The 26,513-nt window shown below is 41.8% G+C and overlaps 8 protein-coding genes across 8 annotated transcripts; 2 read left to right on the forward strand and 6 right to left on the reverse strand.

The window, feature by feature from the left end:
- Positions 1-486: 486 nt before the first annotated feature.
- SS1G_08425 (hypothetical protein) lies at positions 487-2,192 on the reverse strand (the record flags this gene model as incomplete). Its single annotated transcript, XM_001590635.1, has 2 exons — positions 487-1,965; positions 2,025-2,192. 2 exons carry the CDS (start codon positions 2,190-2,192, stop codon positions 487-489), a joined length of 1,647 nt encoding a protein of 548 aa, XP_001590685.1.
- Positions 2,193-4,691: 2,499 nt separating this feature from the next.
- Positions 4,692-6,226, reverse strand: SS1G_08426 (predicted protein; the record flags this gene model as incomplete). The annotated part of the gene is made up of 3 exons (XM_001590636.1): positions 4,692-4,952; positions 5,512-5,645; positions 6,100-6,226. The coding sequence occupies 3 exons, from the start codon at positions 6,224-6,226 to the stop codon at positions 4,692-4,694; spliced, it is 522 nt and encodes a 173-aa protein (XP_001590686.1).
- Positions 6,227-6,776: 550 nt separating this feature from the next.
- Positions 6,777-7,013, reverse strand: SS1G_08427 (predicted protein; the record flags this gene model as incomplete). The annotated part of the gene is made up of 2 exons (XM_001590637.1): positions 6,777-6,894; positions 6,976-7,013. The coding sequence occupies 2 exons, from the start codon at positions 7,011-7,013 to the stop codon at positions 6,777-6,779; spliced, it is 156 nt and encodes a 51-aa protein (XP_001590687.1).
- A 1,379-nt stretch (positions 7,014-8,392) lies between these two features.
- On the reverse strand, positions 8,393-13,207 carry SS1G_08428 (hypothetical protein; the record flags this gene model as incomplete). The annotated part of the gene is made up of 4 exons (XM_001590638.1): positions 8,393-10,154; positions 10,211-12,424; positions 12,481-12,574; positions 13,177-13,207. 4 exons carry the CDS (start codon positions 13,205-13,207, stop codon positions 8,393-8,395), a joined length of 4,101 nt encoding a protein of 1,366 aa, XP_001590688.1.
- A 995-nt stretch (positions 13,208-14,202) lies between these two features.
- Positions 14,203-16,246, reverse strand: SS1G_08429 (hypothetical protein; the record flags this gene model as incomplete). The annotated part of the gene is made up of 6 exons (XM_001590639.1): positions 14,203-14,609; positions 14,856-15,126; positions 15,181-15,263; positions 15,311-15,899; positions 15,950-16,124; positions 16,188-16,246. 6 exons carry the CDS (start codon positions 16,244-16,246, stop codon positions 14,203-14,205), a joined length of 1,584 nt encoding a protein of 527 aa, XP_001590689.1.
- Positions 16,247-16,916: 670 nt separating this feature from the next.
- SS1G_08430 (hypothetical protein) lies at positions 16,917-20,100 on the forward strand (the record flags this gene model as incomplete). Its single annotated transcript, XM_001590640.1, has 9 exons — positions 16,917-16,983; positions 17,054-17,148; positions 17,229-17,799; positions 17,866-17,974; positions 18,061-18,207; positions 18,443-18,770; positions 19,208-19,271; positions 19,718-19,767; positions 20,029-20,100. The coding sequence occupies 9 exons, from the start codon at positions 16,917-16,919 to the stop codon at positions 20,098-20,100; spliced, it is 1,503 nt and encodes a 500-aa protein (XP_001590690.1).
- A 446-nt stretch (positions 20,101-20,546) lies between these two features.
- Positions 20,547-22,108, reverse strand: SS1G_08431 (hypothetical protein; the record flags this gene model as incomplete). The annotated part of the gene is made up of 5 exons (XM_001590641.1): positions 20,547-20,585; positions 20,637-21,083; positions 21,133-21,479; positions 21,625-21,895; positions 21,953-22,108. The coding sequence occupies 5 exons, from the start codon at positions 22,106-22,108 to the stop codon at positions 20,547-20,549; spliced, it is 1,260 nt and encodes a 419-aa protein (XP_001590691.1).
- An 817-nt stretch (positions 22,109-22,925) lies between these two features.
- On the forward strand, positions 22,926-25,223 carry SS1G_08432 (hypothetical protein; the record flags this gene model as incomplete). The annotated part of the gene is made up of 3 exons (XM_001590642.1): positions 22,926-23,396; positions 23,451-24,910; positions 24,959-25,223. 3 exons carry the CDS (start codon positions 22,926-22,928, stop codon positions 25,221-25,223), a joined length of 2,196 nt encoding a protein of 731 aa, XP_001590692.1.
- Positions 25,224-26,513: the final 1,290 nt, after the last annotated feature.

The raw sequence follows: 26,513 nt of genomic DNA on the forward strand, positions 1-26,513 counted from the left end.
AGTTGATTATCATATCATATCAAATCCAATCCAATCCAATCCAAATCACATTCAATACAAAAGCAAACCAAAAAATCCAAAAAGTTATTTAAAAAATTCATAAATATATTATATTTTGTATAGGTATCATGCATGTATACGTATCTGTATCTGTATCTACAAAGCCATATCCATATCCATATCCATCCATATCTCATAAAAGCTAGCCAGATAGCATAGCTAGCTAGCCTACTCATCCATCCATCCATGCATCATAAGTTTTAATAAAACCCCAGCCCGCCGGCCAACCAACCCAAACCAAACCATTGTCCCCCTCCCACCAAAAACAAAAACAACAAAAACACCATGATTGATTACTACCTAGCTAGGTATTGAATGTACTGCGTAAGATTACATCCCCTTTGAGAAAACAAAAAAAAGCCTCCGCTTTATCAATTACAATTCGCGTTATGAATCGATTGATTGATCGATTAATCAATCAATCATCTAAACTTCAACTTTCTGACCACCCTCAGCATGTTGAACATGTTCAACACCAGACTTCTCAGTCATACCCATCTCATCTGCGAAAGTGGAGTGAGGAACCCATTTAGCAGATGTACGGGGGGTAGTTTCTTCCAACATGCGATCGACTTGTTCGAGGGAGAGACCCTTGGTTTCAGGAACAAGGAGATAGGCATAGACGAAACAACATGTGCAGAGGGAACCCCACATGAAGAATACCTTTGCGCCGAGGTTTGCTTGGCCTTTTTCGGTACCGACGAGGTAGGGAGTGATGACGGCGATGATGCAGTTCCAGAGCCAGTTGGAGGCGGTGGAGAGTCCGACTCCGCGGGATCGGATGGGGAGAGGGAAGACTTCACCGATGACTACCCAGGCTCCGGGACCCCAGGTGGAGGCGAAGAAGGAAATGTAGATACAGATGAATGCGATCATGGCTGAGACGGCAGAGGTGTTGTTTTGCGAGGCACGACCGGCGGTGACTCCGATGATTGCGACGATGAATTCACAGACTAACATACCGAGGGCACCCCAGATGAGGATTGTACGACGACCGAAACGTTCAACGGTGTAGAAGGAGATGGGGGTGGAGCAAACGTTGACGAGGGTGGTGATTAAACCGATGAGGAAAGGGTTGGAAATGGTACCGAGAGCTTGGAAGAAGGTAGTACCAAAGTAGAAGATGAAGTTGACACCGGTCCACTGTTGCATCATTTGAAGAGAAGTACCGAGGATGGTTCTGCGGAGGTTGGAACCAGGGTTGCGGAGTGATCCCTTGAAGCAGTTCATCCATGAGCCGAAGTAACCGGTTTGAGGAATGACGGACATTTCGTATTCATGGTTGGCAATGATCTCGGTAAGTTCTTGTTGGATGTATTCACTTCCTTCTGGTTGACCTCTGAGACGAGCAAGGTTGGCAGCGGCACGATCAAGGTTACCCTTCTTAACATAGTATCTTGGGGATTCAGGGAGAAGGAAAAGACCAAAAGCTAAGATGAGAGCCCACGCGATTTGAAGACCGATTGGAATTCTGTAGGAACCAGTATCCAAACGATTTTGAGTACCATAATCGACGCAAGAAGCGAGGAGAAGACCAATGGTAATGCAAAACTGGTAACCCGATACCAAAGCACCACGAACCTTCTTGGGGCAAATTTCCGACATGTAAAGAATGATGGTGGCCGAGACGAAACCGACACCGAAACCTGCAACCAGACGACCAGCTACGAGGAGTCCGAGACCAGTAGATGCAGTTTGTAAGATGACACCGATGATGAAGATGATACAACCGAGAATGACAGTAGTACGACGACCGATCCAATCCGCGAGATCACCAGCAATGATGGCGCCGAAGAATGTACCAGCGGAGAGAATAGAAGTGATTAAAGATTTATCCGAAGCGGGAAGAACGAAAGCATCCTTCTCGGCTTTTGATGCACCAGGACCTGGAATAGCTTTGCCAGTCTAGAAATGAAGATGTTAGTTAATGTGTATGGGATGATGGGTGATGAGACATGACGTACATATAAGTTGATGAAGTAGGGCATTCCCATAACACCAGAGATATAACCGGAATCATAACCAAAGAAGATACCACCGAACGAAGCAAAAGCACACATCATGTATGCCTTTGCAGTGACGGGAGCCTCGATGCGGGCCACATCTGAAGTAGCAGCCAATCCACCTGCCATTGCTGCGGTAGGCTTGAAAGTACGAGAGGGTAGGAGAGGAGAGGAATGAGAAGATGTCAAGTAAAGGAATCACTCAAGATTGAATGGCCGAGAGAAGAGGATTCAAGAAACCTTACTGAAGTGAAGAGACTGGGGAAAAGAGGAAGTAAGATGGAGGGATTTCCAAAGCTTTTGTATGCAGTGAGCCATGACACTTGAGAGATTGGGGTAATAAGCGTAGGGGACTAGGATTAAACGCTTGCATGGAAGTTCAAGTCAGGCGTTGGTAGGCTTTTGGTACGGAGAATGTTGACCCAGGAATCCTCACGAGCAAATTTCTCTCCAGATGGGGACGCCGCTCTCCACTTCCTCTTCCTCTTCCACTTCCACTTCCACCTCGCCACGCTAATTACCCCATGTCTTTGATGATCTCTCCAGTCTCCAGACGTCTAGACATGTTTTTAGTGCATTTGGTACTAGTGCTGTACAGTGTACTCCGTACATGAAGCTAGGTAGGGATGGTTAGGCGAGGCATTGGTCTGTGCAGTACCCCGAGTAATCGGTCCGTTTTGTAAGGGATTTTCTCCATACGCTAGAGTTGGGGAGAGCCTGGAGTGAATTGAATGAGTGTAATATGTATAGTATTGACAGCGGGATAGGTACAGATTACAGTATTTCCCTAGTCGAATTTACGATTAGCTAGGTACCTACTGTAACATCCTCGGTTCAGCTGGATTATTACAAAAGTAGAGGCTGACTACCAGGTGACTGATATTATTGAATTGAAGACAAGAAGACACGTGATTGTTTAAATTGATTATCAGCTAGTATTTAAGTAGGTACGCATCACTGAGTATAAATTGAACAAAATCTAATTATGATTATCTAATTTCCCTTCCTTTCCTCTAAATATCATCCACTAGAATTCATCATCACATTTAATAAAAAAATCTCTTCACTCATAAATTGTAAGTTGGTTGTAACTTGTAAGGATACTTACAAAAAGAAGCTAAAAACCGAGTAATTTCTCAATCAGCAAAAGAAACGATCCATCCAAAAGAATGGTTCGTTCATTCATTCATTCACCCAAGCTCCAATCGAAACTCCAACTAATAGTAGAAAGAAACAATCAAGGTAATTGGTCCAAGAAATGTCCGTGTCCTAATGTACAAAGTTTAAATTCTCCATGAATTGAAAAGCTCGCTCCTAACAAAATATATTTTGAACGAGCTGTCATTCCCGAAACAGTCATGCCCGATGCATGCATGCGCCATGGGGTACATGGATTCTCCCCACAGCGGGTTTGGGTTTGGCCCCTCGAACCTTTTCCTTCCGCATGACTTGTCTCGAGCCTCTCTTTCGTGGCATGTTTGTTGTTTGTTTGCATTTAATGTATGTATGTATGTATGTATCGACTTTGCCAACGCGCTGGTCCCCTCGATATTAGGTATTGTAACGTTGTCGATACTTTAAAGATAGTAGATACAGTAGGTAGGTACCAATTAAAGATGTGCAGAGGAGAGTAGGTACTCCATACATACATACATACATACATACTCTGTACATAATTCACCGAATTTTGGTCTCTTGTTACTGCATATCCCAGCTGAGGATCATTTCATGCATACGACCCCCCTTGTTCAGTGAAAGGAAGGCAAGTTCAAGCAAGCAAGCAAGCCATCAACGTGATCATTTTTATTATTATCATTATTATTGTAAGATCTTAGGTACTGAGTATAATAAGAGAAGATATATTTATTAATTTCGTTTTCATATTTGTTGTTAGTATTGATTTTTGAATGAATAGATGAGTGAAACGTGTTGGCTAGGTAGCTCCATGTAAGATTAATTGTAATTGCCATTGTCATTCTCATTGTCATTATTCTACAGCGGTATTCAACTCAGCAAAGAATTTTACACCAAGTGGTTTGAATTTCGATACCAAAAAACCCATTACGAGAACTTCTGGATTCAGTTGCTTGATCCATTTGTTCCAACTTCCAAATCCCAAGATCGAAAGCTTCTAGGCTTGATACTCCGTATATTTCCACGGGATTAGTTTGGAACTTGAAGTTTGTTTGGGAGAGCTGGGCTGGGAAGGTAACATTAAAAAAGTGTCGTCGGCTATTAGTTCATTTTTTTAGGTGTGCATTGATACCGAGTATTGGGACTGAGCCACACCTTAACTTGGCGCTAAAATAAACTTATTAAATGGAGAATGGAGAAATCTTTTCGTTTGTATGGGAATTTGTAAGTCATTTGTTGGTTACTCTAGTCTGGATTTTACGGGCTGTCCGTTCATTTGTTCTGGAGTCCAATCTTTATAACCTTAATCGAATCATGCAATGTGAGAAGACTAAAACACACAGCATGACCCATCTAGATTCTGGAACTATCACAGCCAAACTCGTAATTTGAAATCTTTTAGAAATCTTTTCCCAGCTGTCTGAGCCGAATGATAGAAATAATAATAATCCGTATTCCGTACTGCATCCCCTTCCTTAATCCTGGTGACCAAGATCAAAACTTCCCTTCCAACAAAACCCATTGGGCTGTCCGCCGTCCACCCGTTTGTCGGCTGTACCACCGCAAAAACGTGTTGTGTTTCTTGGCATGTCGACCCGCTGGGATTGCATAGTGCTTGGCTTTGTTGTTAAACGCCGAGTGAGGTGAGGATATAATGGTGGTAGCAATACTCAGCGCTGGGATAACCGTGGGATGTAGGATTAGGATGTTGATATTATAGGATTGTGAAGAAGTTAATTGAATTTGTATGAGCGCCTATGAATCATTGAAGTCATGTAGGTAATTTATAATTTACGATTTCATGTTACCTAGATATTGTCGTTGAAGTATAAAACTGTCGATGAAATAGAGTTGTTTACATAAATCATTAATCACACATAACACTTTGTTCAGTGGAGAGAAGATTTACCTATCTGTCTGTTTCCACCTTTTCTTTTTTTCCCTTACTTCCCCCTTTTTTTCCTTTCCTTCCAACCAAACTCCACTCATCTCCGAAGTTTTTTCTCTTGCCCACAATTACTCCAAACTCCAGAAAAAAAAAGGAAAAAGAAAAACAATAAAACCCCAAGATCCCCACTCCCCGCTTTCCCATCACTAATCCCATCCCTAATCCAACACCTACCAACACCTACCAACACCTAACCATAATCCCACATACCCTTAACTCCACAAATGCCTTACATGTTTTAAAAAACTCCCCCCAAAAAGGAGATATCCGCATTTACGCATAAGCATATGGAGGTAATCGGCCCTTTAAACCATATACTTTTTTCACCCATTATTCAATTTCCCATCTTTCTTCCCCCATACATACGAAATCTTGTCGGATCCACTTTTCAATCTCCAGACCGTAGTAATCCCACGACGAATCCCCCACTATTCCAGAATCCCCCAACTTTTCCCTTTTTCCACTTTTCCCAAACTTCCTCGCATCGCATCGTCCGTACTCTCAGAGGTATGTATGTATTACCTATGGTACAGAATACGGCCTATTTTCCCTATTGCCGGCCGAGGTTCCCACGAGAGCCCGAGATTGGGAATTTTGATCACGAGTTTCGTATTGAGGCTGAATGGGGTTCGAAGTACGAGATGAATGAGAAAGTGGAAGGATTTGCTCGTAGGATCTAACATCAGCTTTCACAAATTCGCTTCTCGGTCTAAGTTAAGGTTACATCTTAAGAGCTGAGTAAATGGTCCTGACTAAATCGTGTGTTACAGTATATCCATACAAAGTTTGATTGATGACTGTACTTTTATCCTTTTGATAGTCGCCCGAAAACCTGGAATCGAGATGGTATTATATTACATAGATCGAGCTTTTCAGGCTGTTTGTGAAAGATTCGCTCGGTGCTGACGCCTCAATCTTACCGCCGGCAACACAAGATTCAAAGTTCCCACTCACCGTAGCAACACCGATTGGATGAGTTGAAATCATCAGATTCCCCAAAATGTGAGAAGTGTTCCTCCGGCCCCGGATATAAAATTTTCCTATTCTCCTTTACCAGCCATGAGATTTTCGCCTCTCGCATTATTGAACATGATCATGTGTTCCTAGGACCTAAAGGGATGTAGGGTTAGGGTTTTGGATAATTGGCGCTGATTTTTGATTTTTGGGATCCATAATAAGACCGCATAAGACAACGGGAAGGGAGAAATTGTTCCAAAGAAGCTTCAAGCTCCGATCCCTAAAAACGCCTCTTCATCTGGTGGCGTTTTCGGCTGGTGTTTCCGGATATCGGTGTACATATTCACATGACTATTTTCTTTGGTATGGATTCTGGATGAGCTTTCGGGAGAATGGTCGCGCGCGGTGATTGTAAATCATGGGGATACAGTAGTTGGAAGTTGGGAAGGTTTCTCGAGGTGGGAATGAATTATAATGCATTCATTTCATGTTTCATGACTTTTGCTTGGAGCTCTTGATTATAGTCATTTTCATTTTTTGGGGAAGTACAAGCTTGGCGTGGCATAGTTTCTAAATGCAGAAGTAAGTCCAAAGCAAGTCATCAATCATGCCAAGTGGCCTTTCATTTCTCCTCTAGTTTTAAGTCTGCACATGCAAATATATGGACTGCTTACTCATTTCTTTCCTTCCTTCCTTTCTTCTTTCTTTCTTTCCTTCCTTACATTCTTACTTCTTACTTCTTGCTCCCTGAAACCATCATCGATCGCATCATAGAAACGATTCACAACATCACTAACATTCGCACAACTTAATATTCCCCTCGAGCGAGATTAAACGAGGTTCCGTATTCACCCTGAAGAATAACACTCTTACACGGATTGAGAAATCGTAACGTTGCGACAAATACCCATGTATATACGAATATTATGGCAATCACTCACTGATACACAAGAATGATTCTCGAACACGCGAAGAAGTCATTGAAATGCAGTATGATTCTTATGAATATACATATGTATGTATGCATATGTACGACGGGTGATCTGTGAGGATGGGTATCTTATGATGTAGATTGGGAGGTGTTTGGGTTTTGGTGAGAGATGGGCGGCGAGAGGTGAGAGGTGAGAGATTATGATGCTCATGATCGCGGTACAAAGTTATAGTTACCTAGGTACCTACTTTATATCTTACGGTGAGGAGTTGGTTATCTTTGAGACTGTACGGCGGGAGGCGAGAATACTTGTATACTTGTATATCCAGGTACTTGTATACTTTGTATACCTAGGTACTTGTACTGATACACACATTGTGCATTATGTATCATATTATTGAATTCGTGTATAAGTGAAACAGGATAAGAAAGGAGTGATTATATATTTATTCATTTTGTAAAAAATTTTAAAATTCCTACCAACTTTAAATCTTTGTATTACAGCTATGAAAAAAAATCTTATAATAGAGTAATTAAATACTGTAATATTAATTAAAAAAGCTAGAATCGGATTTTAAGGATATTGAGATTCGATTATTCAATTCGTTTTCGAATGTAATATAGAGTACCTGAATACACAGTCGTGATAGAGCATGAAGGAGGTGAATATTTCAATTTTTTTTTTTTTTTGGTTAAGAGTGTATAATTTGATGATTGGTAGTGATATGATATTGACAGTGGAAGTAGTAATTGGAGGTACTTGTGATTATAATGATGATAGGGGGAGATCCAAAGGAATGATAGGGCGATTGTTTCGTTGGCATTTATTTTGCGAGATACTCATGCAAGATGCTGAGTTACATCGTTTCATGACTTTGACTCATCTTTAATATGGTTGTGATATAGTGGAAATTTCGCAGTGTTCTATTGGTGACTAGACGGGCTTGGTTCCCTAGTATTAGTTTTCACTTCCCCCATTCAAACATTAGAAGATTGAGGCTTTCAATCTCCCCAACCTGTATTAGCTACGGTCGAATAAGGCCAGCTACCCCCCATGTATTATTGTTAGAAGCCTACAAAGCTCCTAGCCGTCTTAGATAGTCATAGACTCAGTGTAGACGTTAATTTAATCAATCAATCTATTGGTGACTAGACTAGTATGATATAAAGGAGGTAAAATTCGGCAAGCTTCAACCACCAGTGTACCCGTATAGAAAGTAGATGGAGTGCAATCAAAAAAGAAGATAAATTTGTGCTATCAAGATACTTCCAAGTTTGTGCTTACTACGTTTCCAACTTCACGATATATATCCTTTCACCTATTGTCTTCTGAAAAATCCATCACAGACATATCCAAAATCAAGCAACAGAAACAAAGAAAGATTTCTCCCCTTCTTTCCTCTCCACCTTCCCCATCTCACTAATTTTATCCCCAACCGCCATTCTCAATCTTTCCACTGTAGCCGGACTATCCAAATTCCAACCCTCACTCTCCTTCTCCCCATCCTTCTGACTACTTAACCCCAACCCATTATCAATCCTCGCACTCCCCACCGCCATCCTTAGCGCGAAGAATACTCCTGCACCCAAAAACAAGGGAGGTTCACCCACTCCCTTACTACTCTGTACACTCTTCAATCCCTGCCACATCTTTTCTTTCCCCTCCTCATCTTTCAAAAAGGAAACATTAAAAATCTGAGGAATATCCGCAAATCCCGGTATTTTATACGTACCAGGTCCCTTCGTATAAAGTTGACCCTCACGTGTCCAAAGACTTTCTTCCATGGTAAACAATCCCAACCCTTGCACATAAGCTCCCTCAATCTGACCATAATCAATTGCCGGATTGATAGATCTCCCGATATCCATTAATATATCCGTTCTCAATACTATATGATGACCTGTAAGTATATCGAGTTCGACCTCGGTAAGAGCTACTCCTTGGGTAAAATAGTAATACATATCCTTCACTTTCTCCTTATCATAAACTCCCCATTCATATCCAATACGTGGCATTTTCCAAAACCCGCTAGCGGTCAAATGAACCCGATCACGATAAGCCGCATGTGCTAAGTCTTTCATACTTGCATCCTTTCCCATCTTTTCTCGATAAGGTGCTAAGCGCGAGTTTAATTGTTTACAAGCATCTAAAATTGCCATACCGTTCAAATCACTTCCTGAACTGGCAGCTGTGGGACTCGCATTTGCAGTTTGATAACTTGATGTATCCTGTGTGAAGATAGATGACATAGGCACACCTAGTTCCTGAGCGCATATCTGGGCCATCTTAGTGTATAAGCCTTGGCCCATTTCTGTACCCCCGTGATTTAATAGTACACTGCCGTCGCCATATATTTTGAGGGAGGCGGATGCTTGATTTAGATGAAGGGCTGTCGCGAATGAGAGACCGAATTTTGTGGGAAGTAGAGATATGCCACGTTTTCGGTATTTGTGCTCTTCATTGTAATTTTCGATTGCGAGGAGACGTTCGGAGTATTTTGTTTCGCTTTTGATTTTTTCCAATAGAAGAGGAATATGCCAGTCTTGATCGATTTTTTGTAGAAAGGGTGTATGGTCCCCTGGTTTGTAGAGATTTTTGAGTCTGAGTTCGTCAATGGGAATGTTGAGGCCTTCTGAAATAGCAGTCATGTACGTTTCTGCAAAGAACATGGCCTGTGGTCCCCCAAAACCTCGGAATGCTGTGTTACTATGTGTATTGGTTTTACACAAATGGCCTCTCAACAGAACGTTAGGAATTTCATAACAGTTATCGAAGTGCGTCAGACATCTTCCCATCACCGCAGCTGACATATCTCGTGAAAATCCGGCATTGTTGTATACATCCGCTTCCAGTGCAACGACCTTTCCATCAGATTTAACGCCGACTTTCCAGCGAGCTTGAATTGGATGACGTTGTCCAGTTGTCATCATATCTTCGTCTCGATTTAACATGCATCGTACGGGACGTTTAGTTTTCTTAGCTGCAACGGCAAGAAGACATGCGAGTTGAACACTACGGGACTCTTTACCGCCGAAGGCTCCTCCCATACGTTTTACCCGGGCATTGACACGGGAGCTGGGAACTCCAGTTACTTGAGCTACAAATTCTTGGGTTTCCATGCTGCGAGAATTTCTTAGCTATTGTTTGGACTAGAAAGAACAGTTGATTTGTCTTACCTGTTTTGAGTTGATGACCATACTTCATACGTTCCATCTTCCTTATTTGGAATCACCATCGATGCATTAGTTTCCAAGTAAAAGTGCTCTTGACCACCTATTCTAGTAGTACCTTTAAAGACTTTGTCACATGATGCCCAGACATCGTCCATTTTGTCCTCAATTGCAACTCCTTTCTTCAAAGAGTTTCCATAAGGAAAGTAACTGTTCGCCTCAATTGCTTCATCGATAGTCAAAATAACCGGAAGATCTTCATACTCAACTCGAACAGCTCTCGCAGCAGCTTGTGCTTGTAGAGCAGATTCTGCATATACTAAACCTATAGGTTGACCATGAGAAAATACTTTTCCGTCGGCAAAGAATGGTTCATCCTTCACAATAGATCCCCAAAGATTTGCATCTATTGGGATATCGTTAATGTCGACGTAGCCCAAAGCAAGTCCTGACTCAATCGCTGGTTTCCAATCTACATCCACCAACTTCGCATGGGCACGACTTGACAAAACCATAGCACCAAATAGTTCTCGATGTTGTCGAGGCATATCATCTATGTATTCAGCTTCTCCTGTCGTCTGTTTCAAAGCTGATAAATGTGGGATTTGTTTCCCTACAACACGTTGTTCGTACGGGTTAGAGTTATCCCTGATACCTGAAGAAATACCTCGATGTATTTCATTGATGAGATCAGGGTCAACCTTTCCCAGCCCTAGATCAGAAACTACTTCATGCCAGAATCTAAAGAATAGAGATATGGCCAATGTTTGACGATATGATGCCATTCCACCAGGAACATCGTGTTTCAAATTAAATTCTTCGGCTAGACTTTTCATGGATTCATTGAGAGTCATTGGACTGTACCATGTTTTACCTCGCAAGAGCTTCATAGTTTTTTGTGCTTTGATAGTCATTGGTGCCATCCCACCATATACCAGTGATACTTGGGAGACGATACCATCTTTATCGAGTCGCACCCGAAATGCAGACGTCACAATTGCGATATCATCATCTTTCCTCTTAGCCTGCTTATATGCTTTGATGATCTCTCGAACATCTGATGGTGGCAAGGGAACTCGAACATCCACTATCATAGCATCAACTGGAAGTTTGGTAGTACGGTATGAAACGAAGAAGTCGGACATGGGTAAGTCCTTTCTCCCCTGGCTTTTGCTTTGGACCGTCAAAACAGCATCTGCTGCCATTAGTACAGGATTGATGTCTGAAATTGGGGAGGCTGTAATAATGTTTCCAGCAAGTGAAGCAATGTTACGAATTTGCCTTCCTGCAAAGTAACGCAATTGTTTCCTCATAGCTTCGAAAACCAAGGCTCTCTGCCCAAGCGTTTGAAATATCCTGCGACAAGCATATTCCACCTCTGTCAAGGGGGTGTTTGCCCCAAAGATAATTTCTGTACACGATTGAAGTTCACCATCTTGTGGTATATTCATACCTTGAAGTTCTTTAATTTCCGAAACGTAAACTGAAATAGGTAATGAAGTGTGTTTGAATCGGACCTCAACTTGAGTTTCACTAGCTCCACATACTAGCTTAGCGGCGGGATAGATCTGTTTAATCAGAAGCAGTTGCTCAAGTGTTGTCGGCAAAAGCCACATATTCGTGTCATTCCCATAATATAGCGGTTCTGTTGTGAAATTGTGGAGTGCCGGTGGAAATATAAGTTCGGTCTGAGGACGGTTAGGAATGAACGAATGTTGTATGTCTTTCGAATCCGGTGATATCAAGCTTTTCGAAGACATAGTATCATCGCAGGGGGAACTTATTGAGCTTTCGGAACGTTGAGTGAGGCTTTCTTTTGGAGAGTGTTCCGAAGAGCTAGTTCGAGATCCACATGAATCATTACCTGGCGAATCTCTACAGCAGCCTCCAATTCTTCCACAAGAAGCATTCTTATCTCTAGTTTCGACAGAATCAATGTCCGAGTGTAATGGAATATTAGGAAGATCTGTTTCAGGCGCACGCTCATTGACAGTATCTGACCTAGGTATGGATAGTTTTCCATTTAGGTCATCAGTGATAAATGTCTTTGCGGCTTGCAAAATAGGTTTATAGCCGGTACATCTGCAAAGGTTTCCATCTAGATGCCCTTCTAATTCCACATCATCTGCAGATAGTTGAAATAACTTTGATATCGGGTCGTAAGAATTCCTGATCAAGGCATACAACGACATGACAATACCAGGAGTACAAAAGCCACATCTAAAAATCGTGGTTAGACCCTTCATAGAATAATTTATGGTGTTAAAGTTTCTTACTGTGATCCGTGAAGCTTTGCTATACGTTCTTGTAGTGGGTGAGGATGTTCTGCATTTCCAAGACCCTCGATGGTGATGACATGCTTCCCAACCACTGCAATCCGTCAGCTCTGATCAAGAGATGTGTCTGTATGATGAGTTACCTCCTATCAAAGGAAAGAGACAAGCATTCACAGCAATATGCTTTATCTTTCGAAAGTCTGCAAATTTATCAAGAGTTTGAAGTACAACAGTACAGGCCCCGCATCCGCCTTCGCCGCAACCGAGCTTGGTGCCCTTGAGATCATCTTGAGACCTTATGAAGTCTAAGAGTGTCCATTGAGGATTCGGGTTATGAAGTTTTACCTTCGTCCCATTTAGGAAGAATTCTAAAGTAGAACCTTGAAAGAATGATTGAATCTCTGGTTTTAATTGTATCATGGCTAAATAAAAATGACGAGTGCGACGCTGAACCAAAAGGCTGAGGATCAAATATCTGAGAAGTCATTTTGCTCGAGTGGCGTAATACACCAGCAAGCATTGTGATCATGCTTCTAAGATGGGATGGTGTTGTGTATGCAGGGCGACGAATTGGGCAGAGCGGGGTGATAAGGTGCTTGTCCCCATGCTATGCTCCGTCACGTGAGCATTAAACCCACAGAAAAATCCCTATAGACCACTCACAGATGGGCCTTTTATCATCAATTGCATTCGTACATGTCAGGCCAAGATAGCTCGTCGCAGCCATCATTTGGCGTAAATCTCGAAGATTTCTTCGTGAACAGAGCCTTTCTGTGGTGCTCCGCAGGAAACTAGGGTAAGTTTTATGGAAATTACGCCAGGGATCATTTGAACACCAGCCATACTCTTCTTGCAATTTCTCTAGATGTTGACATTGTCCACAAAAGCCACCAGATGTCAATTAGGAAGGTGCAAGTGCAATAGCGACAAAAAGAGAAAGATTATGTATCAAGCATAGTGTTTGATCTTCTGGTGAAAGGCAGGTTATGAACTTCAACGCTTCTCGCGACCATTTCATCGTATAATGTTATCCTGCCTTCCACTACATTTCAAATATGCTACTTTTTGCTCCGGATGCGCCAATATCTTAAGCTGAATACGCGTTCCGAGATCGATACTCTAGGATCTCTGCATTACTTGTCAGGCATACACATTAGAGTGTACGAGACGTTTGATGGATGTGTCTCGATGGGAGACAAGTGCAGCACATTGGACACGCCGTCTGTAGCGAGTGTGTTGTTCGTGGCCGCGACCGCATTGTTCTGGCTGTTCAATGGAATCGACTCTGAAAATTTGAAGCAATTTGCATCTCTGGGTTCACATTCTCAGTGGATTGTAAATCATTGGGGACAGGCAAGTGTTATGACATGCGAACCGTTTGGAAGACCAAGACCAAGAGCTCCAAGCAAAAGCTTGCTAGGAATTTTGGAAAAGATTCTAACATAAGGGACATCTTCGTCGTCTATTTCTAGCTCATTGTTTGCACTCTTATTTAGATCTCTGGGTTAGGTGTTTTGATATCTTTAAGTAAAAGCTTTTGTCGTTGTTAGGCTTTGGGTTATTTATTATCATTCTCTCGTGAGAAACATCAAAAACCATTAAAGCCTCGGTCACAATTAATGGGAGGATTTTAACATCTCTTGATATATTGTGTGGTTTCGTGGTGACTGATGCTCTCTTGTCTAAATATTCTATGCTGGTTCTGGAAATGAGTAGCCCCAATCAACTCTTCAAGAATCCACCATAATATTCCTGCAACCAATTTACTACCTCGTCACCAACATCTTCACTTTCATTGGAAATTCCATGAAACTTTTTTAGTGAACCAACGTATCCATCAGGTCTGACATTCAAAACTACCATCTCATCATCTTCGACATCACCTACCCATTTGCTTGTACAACTTTTTCCATCTTTACAAATATCATCCACGTAGATCGTCCACCTACTCTCTTGCAAGCTCATTGGTAAGTCTGCGATCTCGAACCTTTCCTTGTTCATCTTTGTCACCAAAGCGTACGTGAACACCTTGCTCACACCTATATACCTGTTTGGCTGAATATAGTCATCCATTTCTGTCTCAAGTGGTGTGAATGCATGAGCTGCAGCAGAAATGCGAGCGAGAACCCCTGTGGGATCAGAAAGCTGCTTGAAAACATACTCCAGATAACCAGAGTACCGACGAACGTCTGGTAGGAAGAAAAAGATGCGAAATTGTCCAAGCAAAGGAATATCGAGCTGCAGATCGACAGGATTGGCGTCAATATATCTGGAAACTCTAGCCGGCGGCAATAGCGCACCAGGTTTCAATACGCCTCTATGTCTTTGGTCGTCTTCTCTTGCAGCAATTTCTTGTATGTTTAAAACATTCTCACCATATTCCGCAAGTCCGGATATAAACCTAACATTCTGTGCAAAGTTCTCCGCAAGCGCTTCAGGATCGCCAGCAGAGTAAGCATTGGCATGTTCAAAATCGAACGCGAGGAGGTCTTGGGCAACGTCTTTTCTTTCTTCTGTGTATGTTTTCAGAAGTGACGGCAGCGCAAGGGATTTTATGGTAAGGGCCAATTTCCATGAAAGATTGAAGGAATCATGCATCGATACATTCATACCTTGTGCTGCTTTCGGGGAATGGTTATGTGCAGCCTGTTCTATTATTAGACTGAGAGGACATTGAGAGACAACGCATTTTTCACTTACATCCCCAACAATGAAAACGCGCTGTGTGTCATCTGAGAAGCGTTTTGCTGCTCTTTGACCAAATCTGTATACCGCAAACCATTCTATCAAAATCAGCAATTTTCCAACTCACCGAGAAAATTTCACTGACCGATACGCTTCCATGTCAACTTATATGGACTAAAAATTTCCTCAGCCCTCTTCATCACAAAGTCTTGAACAACTTCTTTGGAGTCTTTCTCTGCCGTGTCTTGCAGTTCAATATAGAGTCTCGTCATATTTCGCTCTCTTGGTATGGCAAGTATTGCACCCTTCTCTGAATGAACCACAGTCTTGCTCCATAAATCCGGAAATTCCGTTTCAATGACTGCATCCAAAATACCCCATACACTCCCACTTTGGTCTCCTTCCATCTCTGCCCCATCTATACATTTTCTAACATTTGAATGGGCGCCATCGCAACCTACAAGGTATTTCGTTTTCAAAACCTTTGTTTTACCGCTTTGAAGATCTTGGTACTCTACATGTATATCTTCATTTTCAGATGTCGGCTTCACGAATCTCAGGAAAGAAGAATTTCTCTGCACTTCAACTCCTCGGGCTTTTAAATCCTGGATGAAAACATCCTCAATCATTCCTTGATGTATGAGTAAAAGATGCGGATCTAATAGATCTACTACATCTGTTGGATAATGGATTTCCCTGGCTGTACGATGCAATTCTTCTGTTGCTGTCGATTTCTGTACACAGTTAATTTTTATATGTAGAAACCGAATCGCGAACAACTAACCCAGAAGCAAATGTCATACACCTTAACACCTTTCTCGAGCAAAGCATCCGCAAGTCCTAGTTGCTTGAGAGTTTCGATGGTTTTTGGTTGTAAGCCATCTGCTCGACCTGTCGCGGTTGAAGAAGGCCTGTCATCGAGAATAGTGACCTGGATTCCGTATCGTAAAAGGGTACAGCTTGATTGTGTCAATGCAGATGCAATGAGTCTAGTGTAGCGAGGGAAGGACGGGTCAACTTACGCTAGCATAAGACCTGCTGGGCCTGCTCCGACAATGGTCACCTGATTGACGGTATCCATGGTGCTTAGTGGCGTCTGAATTAATTTCCTGCCAGGGAGAATTTCTAACAATGCGAGATTACACTCAATGGGATATTTCAATAAGAAATTTGTCCTCCTGGCTTTAGGCTCTAAAAACTATTCGACGGCGCAAAATTCAAAAACAATACCATCCAGTACATTCCAAACAAGTTCCTGTTAAGTTATTAAATAGGAAGGTTGCTTGACCTATCGCAATTGATAATGCGGGGTCAATTATTATCTATCAATACCTAGGTATTTTAGGTGTTGATCTTCGGTATTGTGGATAATGTAATGACAACACACACACAGTATGTCCGTTATCTTCTGACCAATGATTTGGACTTCCGCATGTTTGAGGGGTGACTAGTGTCATGCACGTTCTTATGATATCAGTCGGGCGGGGTACAGATACTGTGCTGAGGCGTATTTGATCGATAACCTTATCGTGCATATTCGATGATGTTATTGAGGAAGTCCTCAGAATAGATGTGGAGTGTACTGTACTCCTGAACATGCTATTTGCTTGATCGAGGATTTTCGTTTGGTGATCTTATTGTCGGCTTCAATATTCGACGTTGTATCTGATACTTACTATATCCTAATTGATTATTTCTCCCTTTGATTTAACTTTAAGGATTAATTAGATTTCTATATATCAAGTACCATCATGTCTACCTCAGCCATCCCAGTGAAAGAGAAGATAAACCGCAATGAAGCAAATAAGTTGAAGGTAGGTATCTTCATTGTTCATCCCTTGTCTCAAGATTAGACAACAATACTAATCGTAAAGCAAGGTGATAATAGTCGGTGCTGGTCTGGGTGGGCTAGGCGCTGCAATTGCAATTTCTCTCGCTGGTCACTCAGTAACCGTTCTCGAATCTGCACATGAAATCGGCGAAGTACGCTCCAATTGCTCCAACTTCCAGTTTTTGCCTCTCTAACAGACTATCAACCAACTAACACGTCTAATCTACCGCAGGTAGGAGCCGGAATCCAAATCCTACCTCCCACATCCCTCATCCTTCGCAATTGGGGATTGCTTCCCTACCTCTCTTCCCACAGCACTTCTCCTTCACATGTCAACATGATATCTTGGAAAGGTGATGTCATATCAACGATGAATACTAAGGAGAGCGCGGCACAGTACCCAGAAACTGTTTACTGGGATTTTCATCGCGCGAACTTACATAGGGGGTTATATGAACGAGCATTGGAGTTAGGAGCTAAGGTCAAAGTAGGGATGAGGGTGGTAGATGTGGAGATTCTGGAGGATGGAGCGAGGGTACTGGTAGAGAGAGGTGCTGATGAAAAGAAGATGAAGAATGAAGAGAACGAGGAGGATATAAAAGCCGACTTAGTAGTTGGTGCCGATGGGATCTTTAGTAAACTCAGGGAAGTCATGTTAGGACGAGAAGATCCGCCACATCTTACCGGAGACTTGGCTTATAGATTGTTGTTATCTACTAAGGATATGTTAGCAGATGACGAATTAGCAGATTTCGTGAAGAATCCGCAGGTGAATTATTGGTTGGGCCCAGATATGCACGCTGGTGTGTTTTTCTTCCCCTCCATCTTCAGGCTTTTTGGAAATGTGTTGGGATTAACCAAACTACTAGTAAACTACGTTCTGAGAGGCGGCGAACTGTTTAATATGGTTCTTCTTGTTCCAGATGATATGCCAGCTGGTGCTACTACTCTAGAAGGTAATGTAGAAGAAATGCGAGCGTTATTTAAAGATTGGGATCCGAGGTACTTGCCCTTTCTCCTCTTGTAGTACTGCCGCTGACACTACATTCATTTCCATTGATCAGGATACCAAAACTACTTAGCATGTGTGAATCAGTGTACAAATGGCGTCTTTGTACTCGTCCTGGTCTGGATAATTGGAGTCATCCATCCGGTCATTTCACTCTTCTAGGAGATGCTGTTCATGCTACTCTTCCTTATCTTGCTTCTGGGTATTGTTTACTTTTTTCCTTTCTCATTACTAGTGCTATCATGGTATTTTGGCGACGGTTGATTGCATATCTAATCGATGTGCAAGATATCCCTTTGTATCGGGAAGTCTCACTTGAATACTCCTTCTATCTTTACCCTGACATTTCTACGTACATATTTCTCATTTAAATCATCCAATTTTCATAGCATGTCTTACAATTTCCAATTCTATTCAAAATCTAACCTCTCCCGAAGTGCAGGAATGTCACTCGAAGACGCCGCCGTCCTAGGCGAGCTCCTCTCCCACTACCCCAATCCCTCCACCGCGCCCTCTTCTCCCAGTGCCACCCAAAAATCTTCCTTTCTCCGCCACATCCTCCCTATCTATCAAGCCATCCGCGCACCACGTACCCAGACTGTCGTCGAGCGAGGCAATACCCAACAATATCTCTATCACCTGCACGATGGCGCCGAGCAAATTGAGCGAGATCGGAAGATGAGGGAAGAAGAAGGAGGAGAAGCATTGGCGTGGAGGGATAAAGGTTTTGCGCCATGGTTGTTGGGGTATAGAGTTTCAGATGAGGTGAGTTCCTGTAGATGTTTACTGTTATTTCTATTCTTGTTTTTATTTTTGAGGATGGAAACCTTGTTTGGTCAGATTAGTAATGTTCTTCACTGTAGGTTGAAAAACATTGGATTCCTTTCTTAGAACAGTCCCAAGATGAGGCTTGTACAAGAAAGGCCGTTGATGATGGTCAAGATGGATCTCATGCTAGATTATAGCGTCCAACATAAAAGCCTTTTGATGGGGATTGATATATGAAAACCTAGTAAACATAATGCCAAATTCATATACCGTTTAAATAACCGCGATAACTGTGATATTCATCACCAAATATGACAATATCAGTGCCGTACCCGATTAAGCCGCATTCTCGTTAAAGGCAGGAGGAGCAGCGAACGTAACGTGATAGTTTCTGCATTAGTAATTCACCTAACTCAATGTAAAGAGGAAGTAAGAGAAGAGTGTTTGCTATAACTTTCTTCGATCCTCCCATCCTTCCTAAAGTCCTTCAAAAAGATTGTGAGTCACAGATCGGCCTCCGCATAAAACAGAAAGAGAAAGTTATCTCTCGACCAAGTGACTCTTAAAATTTACCAAAAACTCGGGAAGATTACCTGGGCTCATAAAAGTTCGCGACATCATATAAAATACAACGATAAAGTCTCTGAAGTCTCATCGAAAACAGTTTCATTGCTATCCATCCGACGTAAGTCCTACCTCACATATTTTGCAGACTAAAAGTCCATCCAATGAGGCAACGTTTTAATCTCAGTGTCCGAAAGCTGCTCAGCTACATTGATAACTGCGTCCGGGGTTCGATTGTTACCGATTAAATTCTCAAGTTTTTGGTTAATCCTATCTTAGGATAATGATGAAGTCTTCGCTGTGTAGTCTGGCGCTGCAGTAGTCATTGCTGTATCTTGTTAGAGTCGAGGAGTTTCGTGTAAATTTGGGCTGATGAATAGCCCCAGACTGGGTGGAGACTTCACTCAATATTGCTCGTACTATCTTTCAGGTAATTATCCCCTAAGAATTGATTATCTACTTCACCTCCATCCCCCCTTTTTATACCCGAGACAATAGAAACTACAGTAATACAGTAATACTAATATGCGTATAATGAGAGTTAAATAAAGCGATGCCGGAATATCTTACTGATTCCCTAAAGGTATCTCGGGCTAATATTGACATCTGAATGGTTTCATGTCTTAAGATTTTCACAATGATAATGGGTTTGACAGTCTGATGATAGATAATCTATGGATTCTGCGTTTAGGAGGCAAAATGGGGTATGATTCGACTTGATCTTTCAGTGAATTGGACTTTGCGAAAACAACCTATAAAATAAACAACACCTGTGGATATCAAGTCATATACCTAGGTACTCATAAAAAATGACTCAGAATAAAATCCCAGAATTTTGGGTAAAAATATCCCATTAGCTAGAGGGCAAGCCTCACCCTATACTTATTTTTATTCATTCATCTCATCCATATTTTTCACTTTATAACCAACACTGTATTTTTGCCACATACCCACCATCCTCAACAGATTAAATACCGGGTCTGATAAAAAGAAACAGGAAAAGGTAAGCCCCATTCTGTCCACCGGAACCGTCGATCGTATACACCAAAGGGAGAATCCAAGAACAAGACTATGCTATGCAGCGAGAATCGAAAGGATATTATACACGTGTGAGGATTCTCCATGCATTTTGTGAAAACTTTACTAAAACTCATCATTCATAAGGGAGAAAAAGAATCTCTAAACATATCCACCTTTGCATGGAGCACCTTATCTCTTACTCGCTGCCACGTTTAGACAGTCCAATACCTGTAAGTTATTAGCAGGAATGATATGATAGAATTGAAATAATGAGCTTACCTTGTCGCCGATGACCCCTTGGTTATAGAGATGTTTGCTGATTCCCTTAACAAGTTCCATTTGCTCCTCTGGCGTTAAACCGTTGATCACAGTTTCAATGACACCACCAAGTGATACTTTGTAGATAGCAATGAAGCTGTGGAAATAGACGTAGGCAAAGAAACCCATGATAAATTGACAATCCATTCGATCCGTGATTCCGCCGTGTCCTGGAATCGAGTCGCCGAAATCCTTGATTTTGAAAGTGCGTTTCAGTCCAGAAGCAAAGAATCCACCGAAAGGTGCAATGAGTGATGCAAAAGTTCCAAAAACAAGAATGTGACCTTGCATAGGTGCCATGGAGAAGGATTTCCAGACTGGAAACCAAATAGGGAGTTGATAGGTATGAGGCAAGAAAACAGGGTTTGGTGTACACTCAAGACCGGTCCATAGGTTGGCACCAAGATCCTGTCAGGCGTTAGTTGCCGTTCAAAAACTAATGGGAAACTCGACTTACATTTACAGGGCAAATGAAGTATTTGTACCGCATGAGTACGTTAGTCATGCCTACACCAAAAATGATTGTCAAAACCCAAGCACCAACAAAACCTTCGACGGTCTTCTTTGGTGAGAGTTTAATGAGCTGGGTTCGGCCAAACGTGATACCACAGATATAAGCAAATATATCATTGCAAATGACCAGAGACACCGGTAAGAAGAACCAAATCATTCCCTCAAAGACGTTGTTCATGATGAAATGGGCTTGGACCACGATAAGGTACAGGGCCATATGAGTCCAGGCGAATTGCGTGAACTGAAACTTGTAGTGACCTGCTTGAAGAGAAGCAACAAAGAATACGAATCCTTAATACTGTTAGCATTGCCCTATACATTCAATAAGTTCCCTTACCGATGGTGTAGAGCATAAAGCTGATGAACCTGTGATGTGTTGCAAACGGCAGCAAAACTTTATCGACCAATACTATGTGCTTGAAATAGTATATCACACTCTCGCCATATAAGAAGTACATGGTAGTGGCCAACCAATACCAATTCAAAGCTTTTGTGAAGCGTAATCGACGAGCTCGACTGGGTACATTTGCAATCGCAATGACTTCCTTGAAGGATATTATCTGCACTGCGGTGACAATCCCGATGATATATATATGCCCCATGAACATGGACGCAAAAAACCCCCCAATCATTACAAATGTCCATATCGATCGTGTAATAAAGGTCTGCTTCTTCTTCTCGTATTCCGATGGCACAACTATATCAGTCTGCGGCCAAAGTTATTAGCAAGTGCACCAAGATAATAGCATGGGCGCATATCTCACCTCTTTCTTCTCATCGCTTGCACCATCTGCCTTTGCTATCTTTGGAGAGCTTGGCTCCGAGGCAGCTTCACTGATATCGGAGAAACTGCTTCTGCGACCATCACTACCGGCGCGGCCATTTCGATGATTGAATTTAATCCCCCTTGGTTTTGCCATTTTTGCGTGTAAAGCTGGGAGATCGAGTTTGCGAATTCTACTGAGGTCTTGGCGATTGGATTTTCCTCTTCGCTCTTTCAATTATCCTTATCCGTAGCACCCAAAAAAGAAAGCCGGATCCGTCAAGAGTCTCTTCTAGTTCCACCACTCCACATGCGTAAGGATGAGATTGCCCGTAGAGTAAAACTGGCAGTGAGCAGAGTAGAATATCCTGAACCTCCCGAATTTGGTTGAGGTTGAAGTGGTCCTTTCTTTGTAAGTGGGCGTCTACTTTTTTAGTGATGCGATGCTAATAAGTTGTGGCTCCTCTTCACCCACTCCTACGTCAGCCCGAAAAAACCCTAGAAAAGATCAGAGCTCAGCGTTTGCTTGTGATATTCGCGTTAACTGAAGCCTGGTTTTAGGGAAGAAAGATGGGGAAAATTCAATACATAAAATGTTGATATTTATATTGACTTTATATTTTTAAAAAAGAAATTTAGTTCATGCAAACATTGTTGGGTATCATCAATACAACAGAACAATACGATTGGCTATATTAATAACTACCTGGTACTTGCTATTACCAGGTCTGCTACTTGTCACCCATTGAAAAGTAAAGAACAGCAGCATTTTCAAAGAAATTACCTTCACCTGTACTCCACTTTATTCGATCAGATGGAGCATTTTAGCCCGAGCCCCAAAAGGCGGTGGCAGAAACTCGATCCAATACAGCCTTCGGTGGAATTGAAAGCAATGCGAGTCTGCTATCGGCATTTTCAAAATAAAAAATTGAAACATCAATGTTCTCAAGAAATTTCTTATCCACAGAGATGGAATGGCTCCTCACGAAGATGGAGAGAATAACTTCTCCGATGACGATTTTCTTAACGATATACCAGCAGATGCCCTAGAAGAACTTGAGAACAATGCTATAGCATTCACCCAAGCTCAGATCAAAGCCCCTCCTTCTTCCGATTATGGGGAAGAGCTCGACGATGACGATTTAGATGATGCTGTCGTCGTCGATGAGGCCAGAAGTGTGCCTGCGGTGGCACCATATGTACCTCGAAACAATGTCAATCAAGCCACCCAACAAGAACAATTTCGACAGCAGCAGCAACGTCATAGGGCAAACATTGTGAACAGGCCTAGAAATTATATCGCTCCTCCTCGTTCCCGACAACCAGACGTCTTACAACAGCCAATTCCAAATCCAGTTTCACGAGAGACTTCGAACCTTTCTCGGTTGGAGAGTCAATCAGTTGTAGATGGTGATAATGAGGCCCTCAAAAAGTTGGTGCAAGAGGTATACATGGTTACCAATTGTCCCCCATGAACAAAGTCACTAACTCTTCTCCAGTTGCAACAAAAAAATAAAGCTCTCGAACAAGAAGCTCTATCAAAAAATGGCGAAATCTCTATTCTACGTGGGAAGATGGACAAATCGCAAAAGGAATATGAACGCACACAAGCGGCAAAAGAGAAGTTACACGCGGAGCAATTGGCAAAGCTACAGAAAGATAGGGAGGCTGCAGAGATTGCTGCAAGAAATGCTGCAATTGAGCGAGATTTCACAAAGCAAGACTTATTTGAAGAAACCGAACGAGCCAGGAAGTTAGGTAAAACTAAAAATGCGAAGGATCCACAAGTTATGACTCCGAAGAAAACAGAGCCGATGCCATTCAGGGATGGGTTCGATGATGATGAAATCGAGGTGATTTCTCCTAGTAAAATGTCCCCATCGAAGTTTCAGAAACGTCAACCTGGTACACCATCAAGGGCAGCAAAACGGAAACGCAAGGCAAACGATAGCCCTTCAGCTAGTGCTTTGGATATGGTTCCTGTTCCAGACCAACCTTCACAACCCCAAAAGCTTCCTTTCTTGGACGAATCAATATTAGAGAGGCTTGTTTTGCAGGATGATCGATCGGATTTCCTCGCGGCAATGCTAGATCATCGACCTGATCGTGAACACTTGAGGACTCTTGAAGCATTTAGTAAGTATGCTTTACCATCGTCCCCCAATGAATACTTTTCATCTCAGATTCTTGGAGAGATTCCAAGAATTGGTACAAAAAAGCCTATATCAGAGGTACCATCTGAGTTCTGCTTGTTTCTAATAGAATTATGGTCTAAGTGTATGGATGAAAGCTATTATACCCCTGTTTACTTGTTTGTGGATATTCTCACATTTGCGCTCGAGATCAAAACTCTCTCCATCGTACCGCATGTAATCGATCAACTCATTCCCTTGGTACAAAAAACTGCTGATCTCGTGGCGATCCCTCGCTTCAAAACCGAGTCACCCCATCCTTTTGATAAAGACATCAATGTATCCGCTTGTTTGGCTCTCATTCACCTCGCTGCATTGGGATGCGTCCCCGACCCGGAGCAGATCACTAGATTTTGGAAATTGATGCGATGGGACTTTGTTCTTCTCATGCTTAGTCAGAACCAGCTAGTGGCAGATTTTGAGTGGATGCTGCGAATTCTATCTACTGGTGTTTTGAAAAATAGTTTCGGTAGCAATGTGGATGATAATCCAAAGTTGAGAACATCAGCAAATGCCAGTCATATCATAGAACGTCTGACATATCCACTATTCGAGGTACCCTGGTTCCCCTCGAGCGGGACCAAGGTTGACGCCGATGTCGTCCTAAAACTACGTCTGCAAATAATTTTACTGTTGACTGGTATGACTCGGTCACCATATGCTGGAAATGCACTTGTTTCCCATCCAACTGCAATTGGCAGAATCGTCAGTTTGATAAGCGATGAATTAGATGGCCTATATGACCATAAATCTGGCCGTGAGGAGAGGTATGTAATCATTATCGCTTTACGTATACATCAGCTGATTCTTTCTAGTGCTCGTCTCATAAGTCTCGCAACTCGGCTTCTGTTCCATCTTGTCACTCGATACGAATTCGATATGCAAAAGAAATTATCAGTCATTCGTGGGGGGTCACAGAAATACCTACTCTGTTTGGCTAGGCTTAACTTTTCTGAGGATGATTTAGTTTTTGAGTCCGGTATTGATCCAGATATCCCCGGATGTGCACTAGAAATGTTGGAAATGGTCGTAACGCCCGAGGAAGGAGAAGCTATACAAGAAGCTTTGTCAAATGGGTGACTGATACCAGATACACATCAATGCATGCATATTATTCCATTCTCAGGTGGAGTTTCTGGGTATACCGAATTTAGTGTTTCGGGAGGTGTTTCGGGAGGTTTCGTTTTGGGCCCGGCATCGTTGGAGGTGCATAGATTGAGGACATACTTTGTTAGTTAATGCAAATGATAAACCTTTCACTTCACCATTATATTGGCTTCTACATCTTAAGTCAAACACCCCTCTTTTTTAAAACTCCGAATCCTATCCCCTTGCAAAACAGGATCACTTGCAGTAAACTCATCATAATGACTTTTAAGCTCTGAGCGAAACTATCCTCGGTTAATAATTCATTCAATACCTACGAACTTTTCCTAATCACGAAGGGTCGGGGTAAGTAAAGAACACTTAAAAATAAAATTAACCTGGTAATATTAAATATCATAATCGAATCATACTCATTCATATTCAGATATTTCTCTTGATGTGGCTGGTATGCGTCGGGTGGAGTTTACATGTATCTAAAAGTCTTTTGTAAGTTTGCAATAAGCAATAAGTCAAATGAACTAGAATGAATAATACAGTTGTTATTTATGTAGGAATATAAATTTAGTTTGTATATGGATATATATATATGAATATTCTCATTTTTGCAGTTTTCGCTAGGTAAGTAGGTATCAATTAACTCGACTTGTTCGATAAACTATCCAGCTGGTAGTGTATTAGAAATGAAGTAAGTGAATTGAAATCAGAAACTCCAATTTCCGCAATGGCCTGGAATAATAAGTTTGCTGTATTAATGATTGTTAAATCTAGTTGAATGTTAAAAATAGCTCGTTAGTATCCTCGGGTAGTATGGAAACGGTATTGGACTCCGGGGGTATATTGAATGGAATTGGAATTGGAATAGAGGTTTTCTTAGTTGGTGGATGATAATATATTTGATGGTGCGCTTTCTTTGGAACTATGGGTTGAGTTTGGAATGGAACGTCTGAGAAATTCTAACGACTTATGAATGGGGGTCTTTTCATTAGTGTGTAATGTAGATAATTAGATGTAGGCTTGAAGCGAATCAAGGAAAGGAAGGATCAAGGAGGATCCAGAGTGGAAATATACGATTCACCAGATTTGATAGACGAAAATCTTAAATCTATTTGCCAAAAGGAAGAAATCAGAATAAAAACTAGAATTTGCTATGGGATTTTGCTAACTCTTGAGAGAAGCTGTGGAATAATTAAACATCTTTTCATGATTCTAAATTTTTCAAACCTGAAATCTTCCTTTCTAGTCTAATAATCTAATCTATCGAAG

The sequence above is a fragment of the Sclerotinia sclerotiorum genome, genomic scaffold (genome assembly GCF_000146945.2).
Source record: "Sclerotinia sclerotiorum 1980 UF-70 scaffold_11 genomic scaffold, whole genome shotgun sequence".
Classification (NCBI taxonomy): domain Eukaryota; kingdom Fungi; phylum Ascomycota; class Leotiomycetes; order Helotiales; family Sclerotiniaceae; genus Sclerotinia; species Sclerotinia sclerotiorum.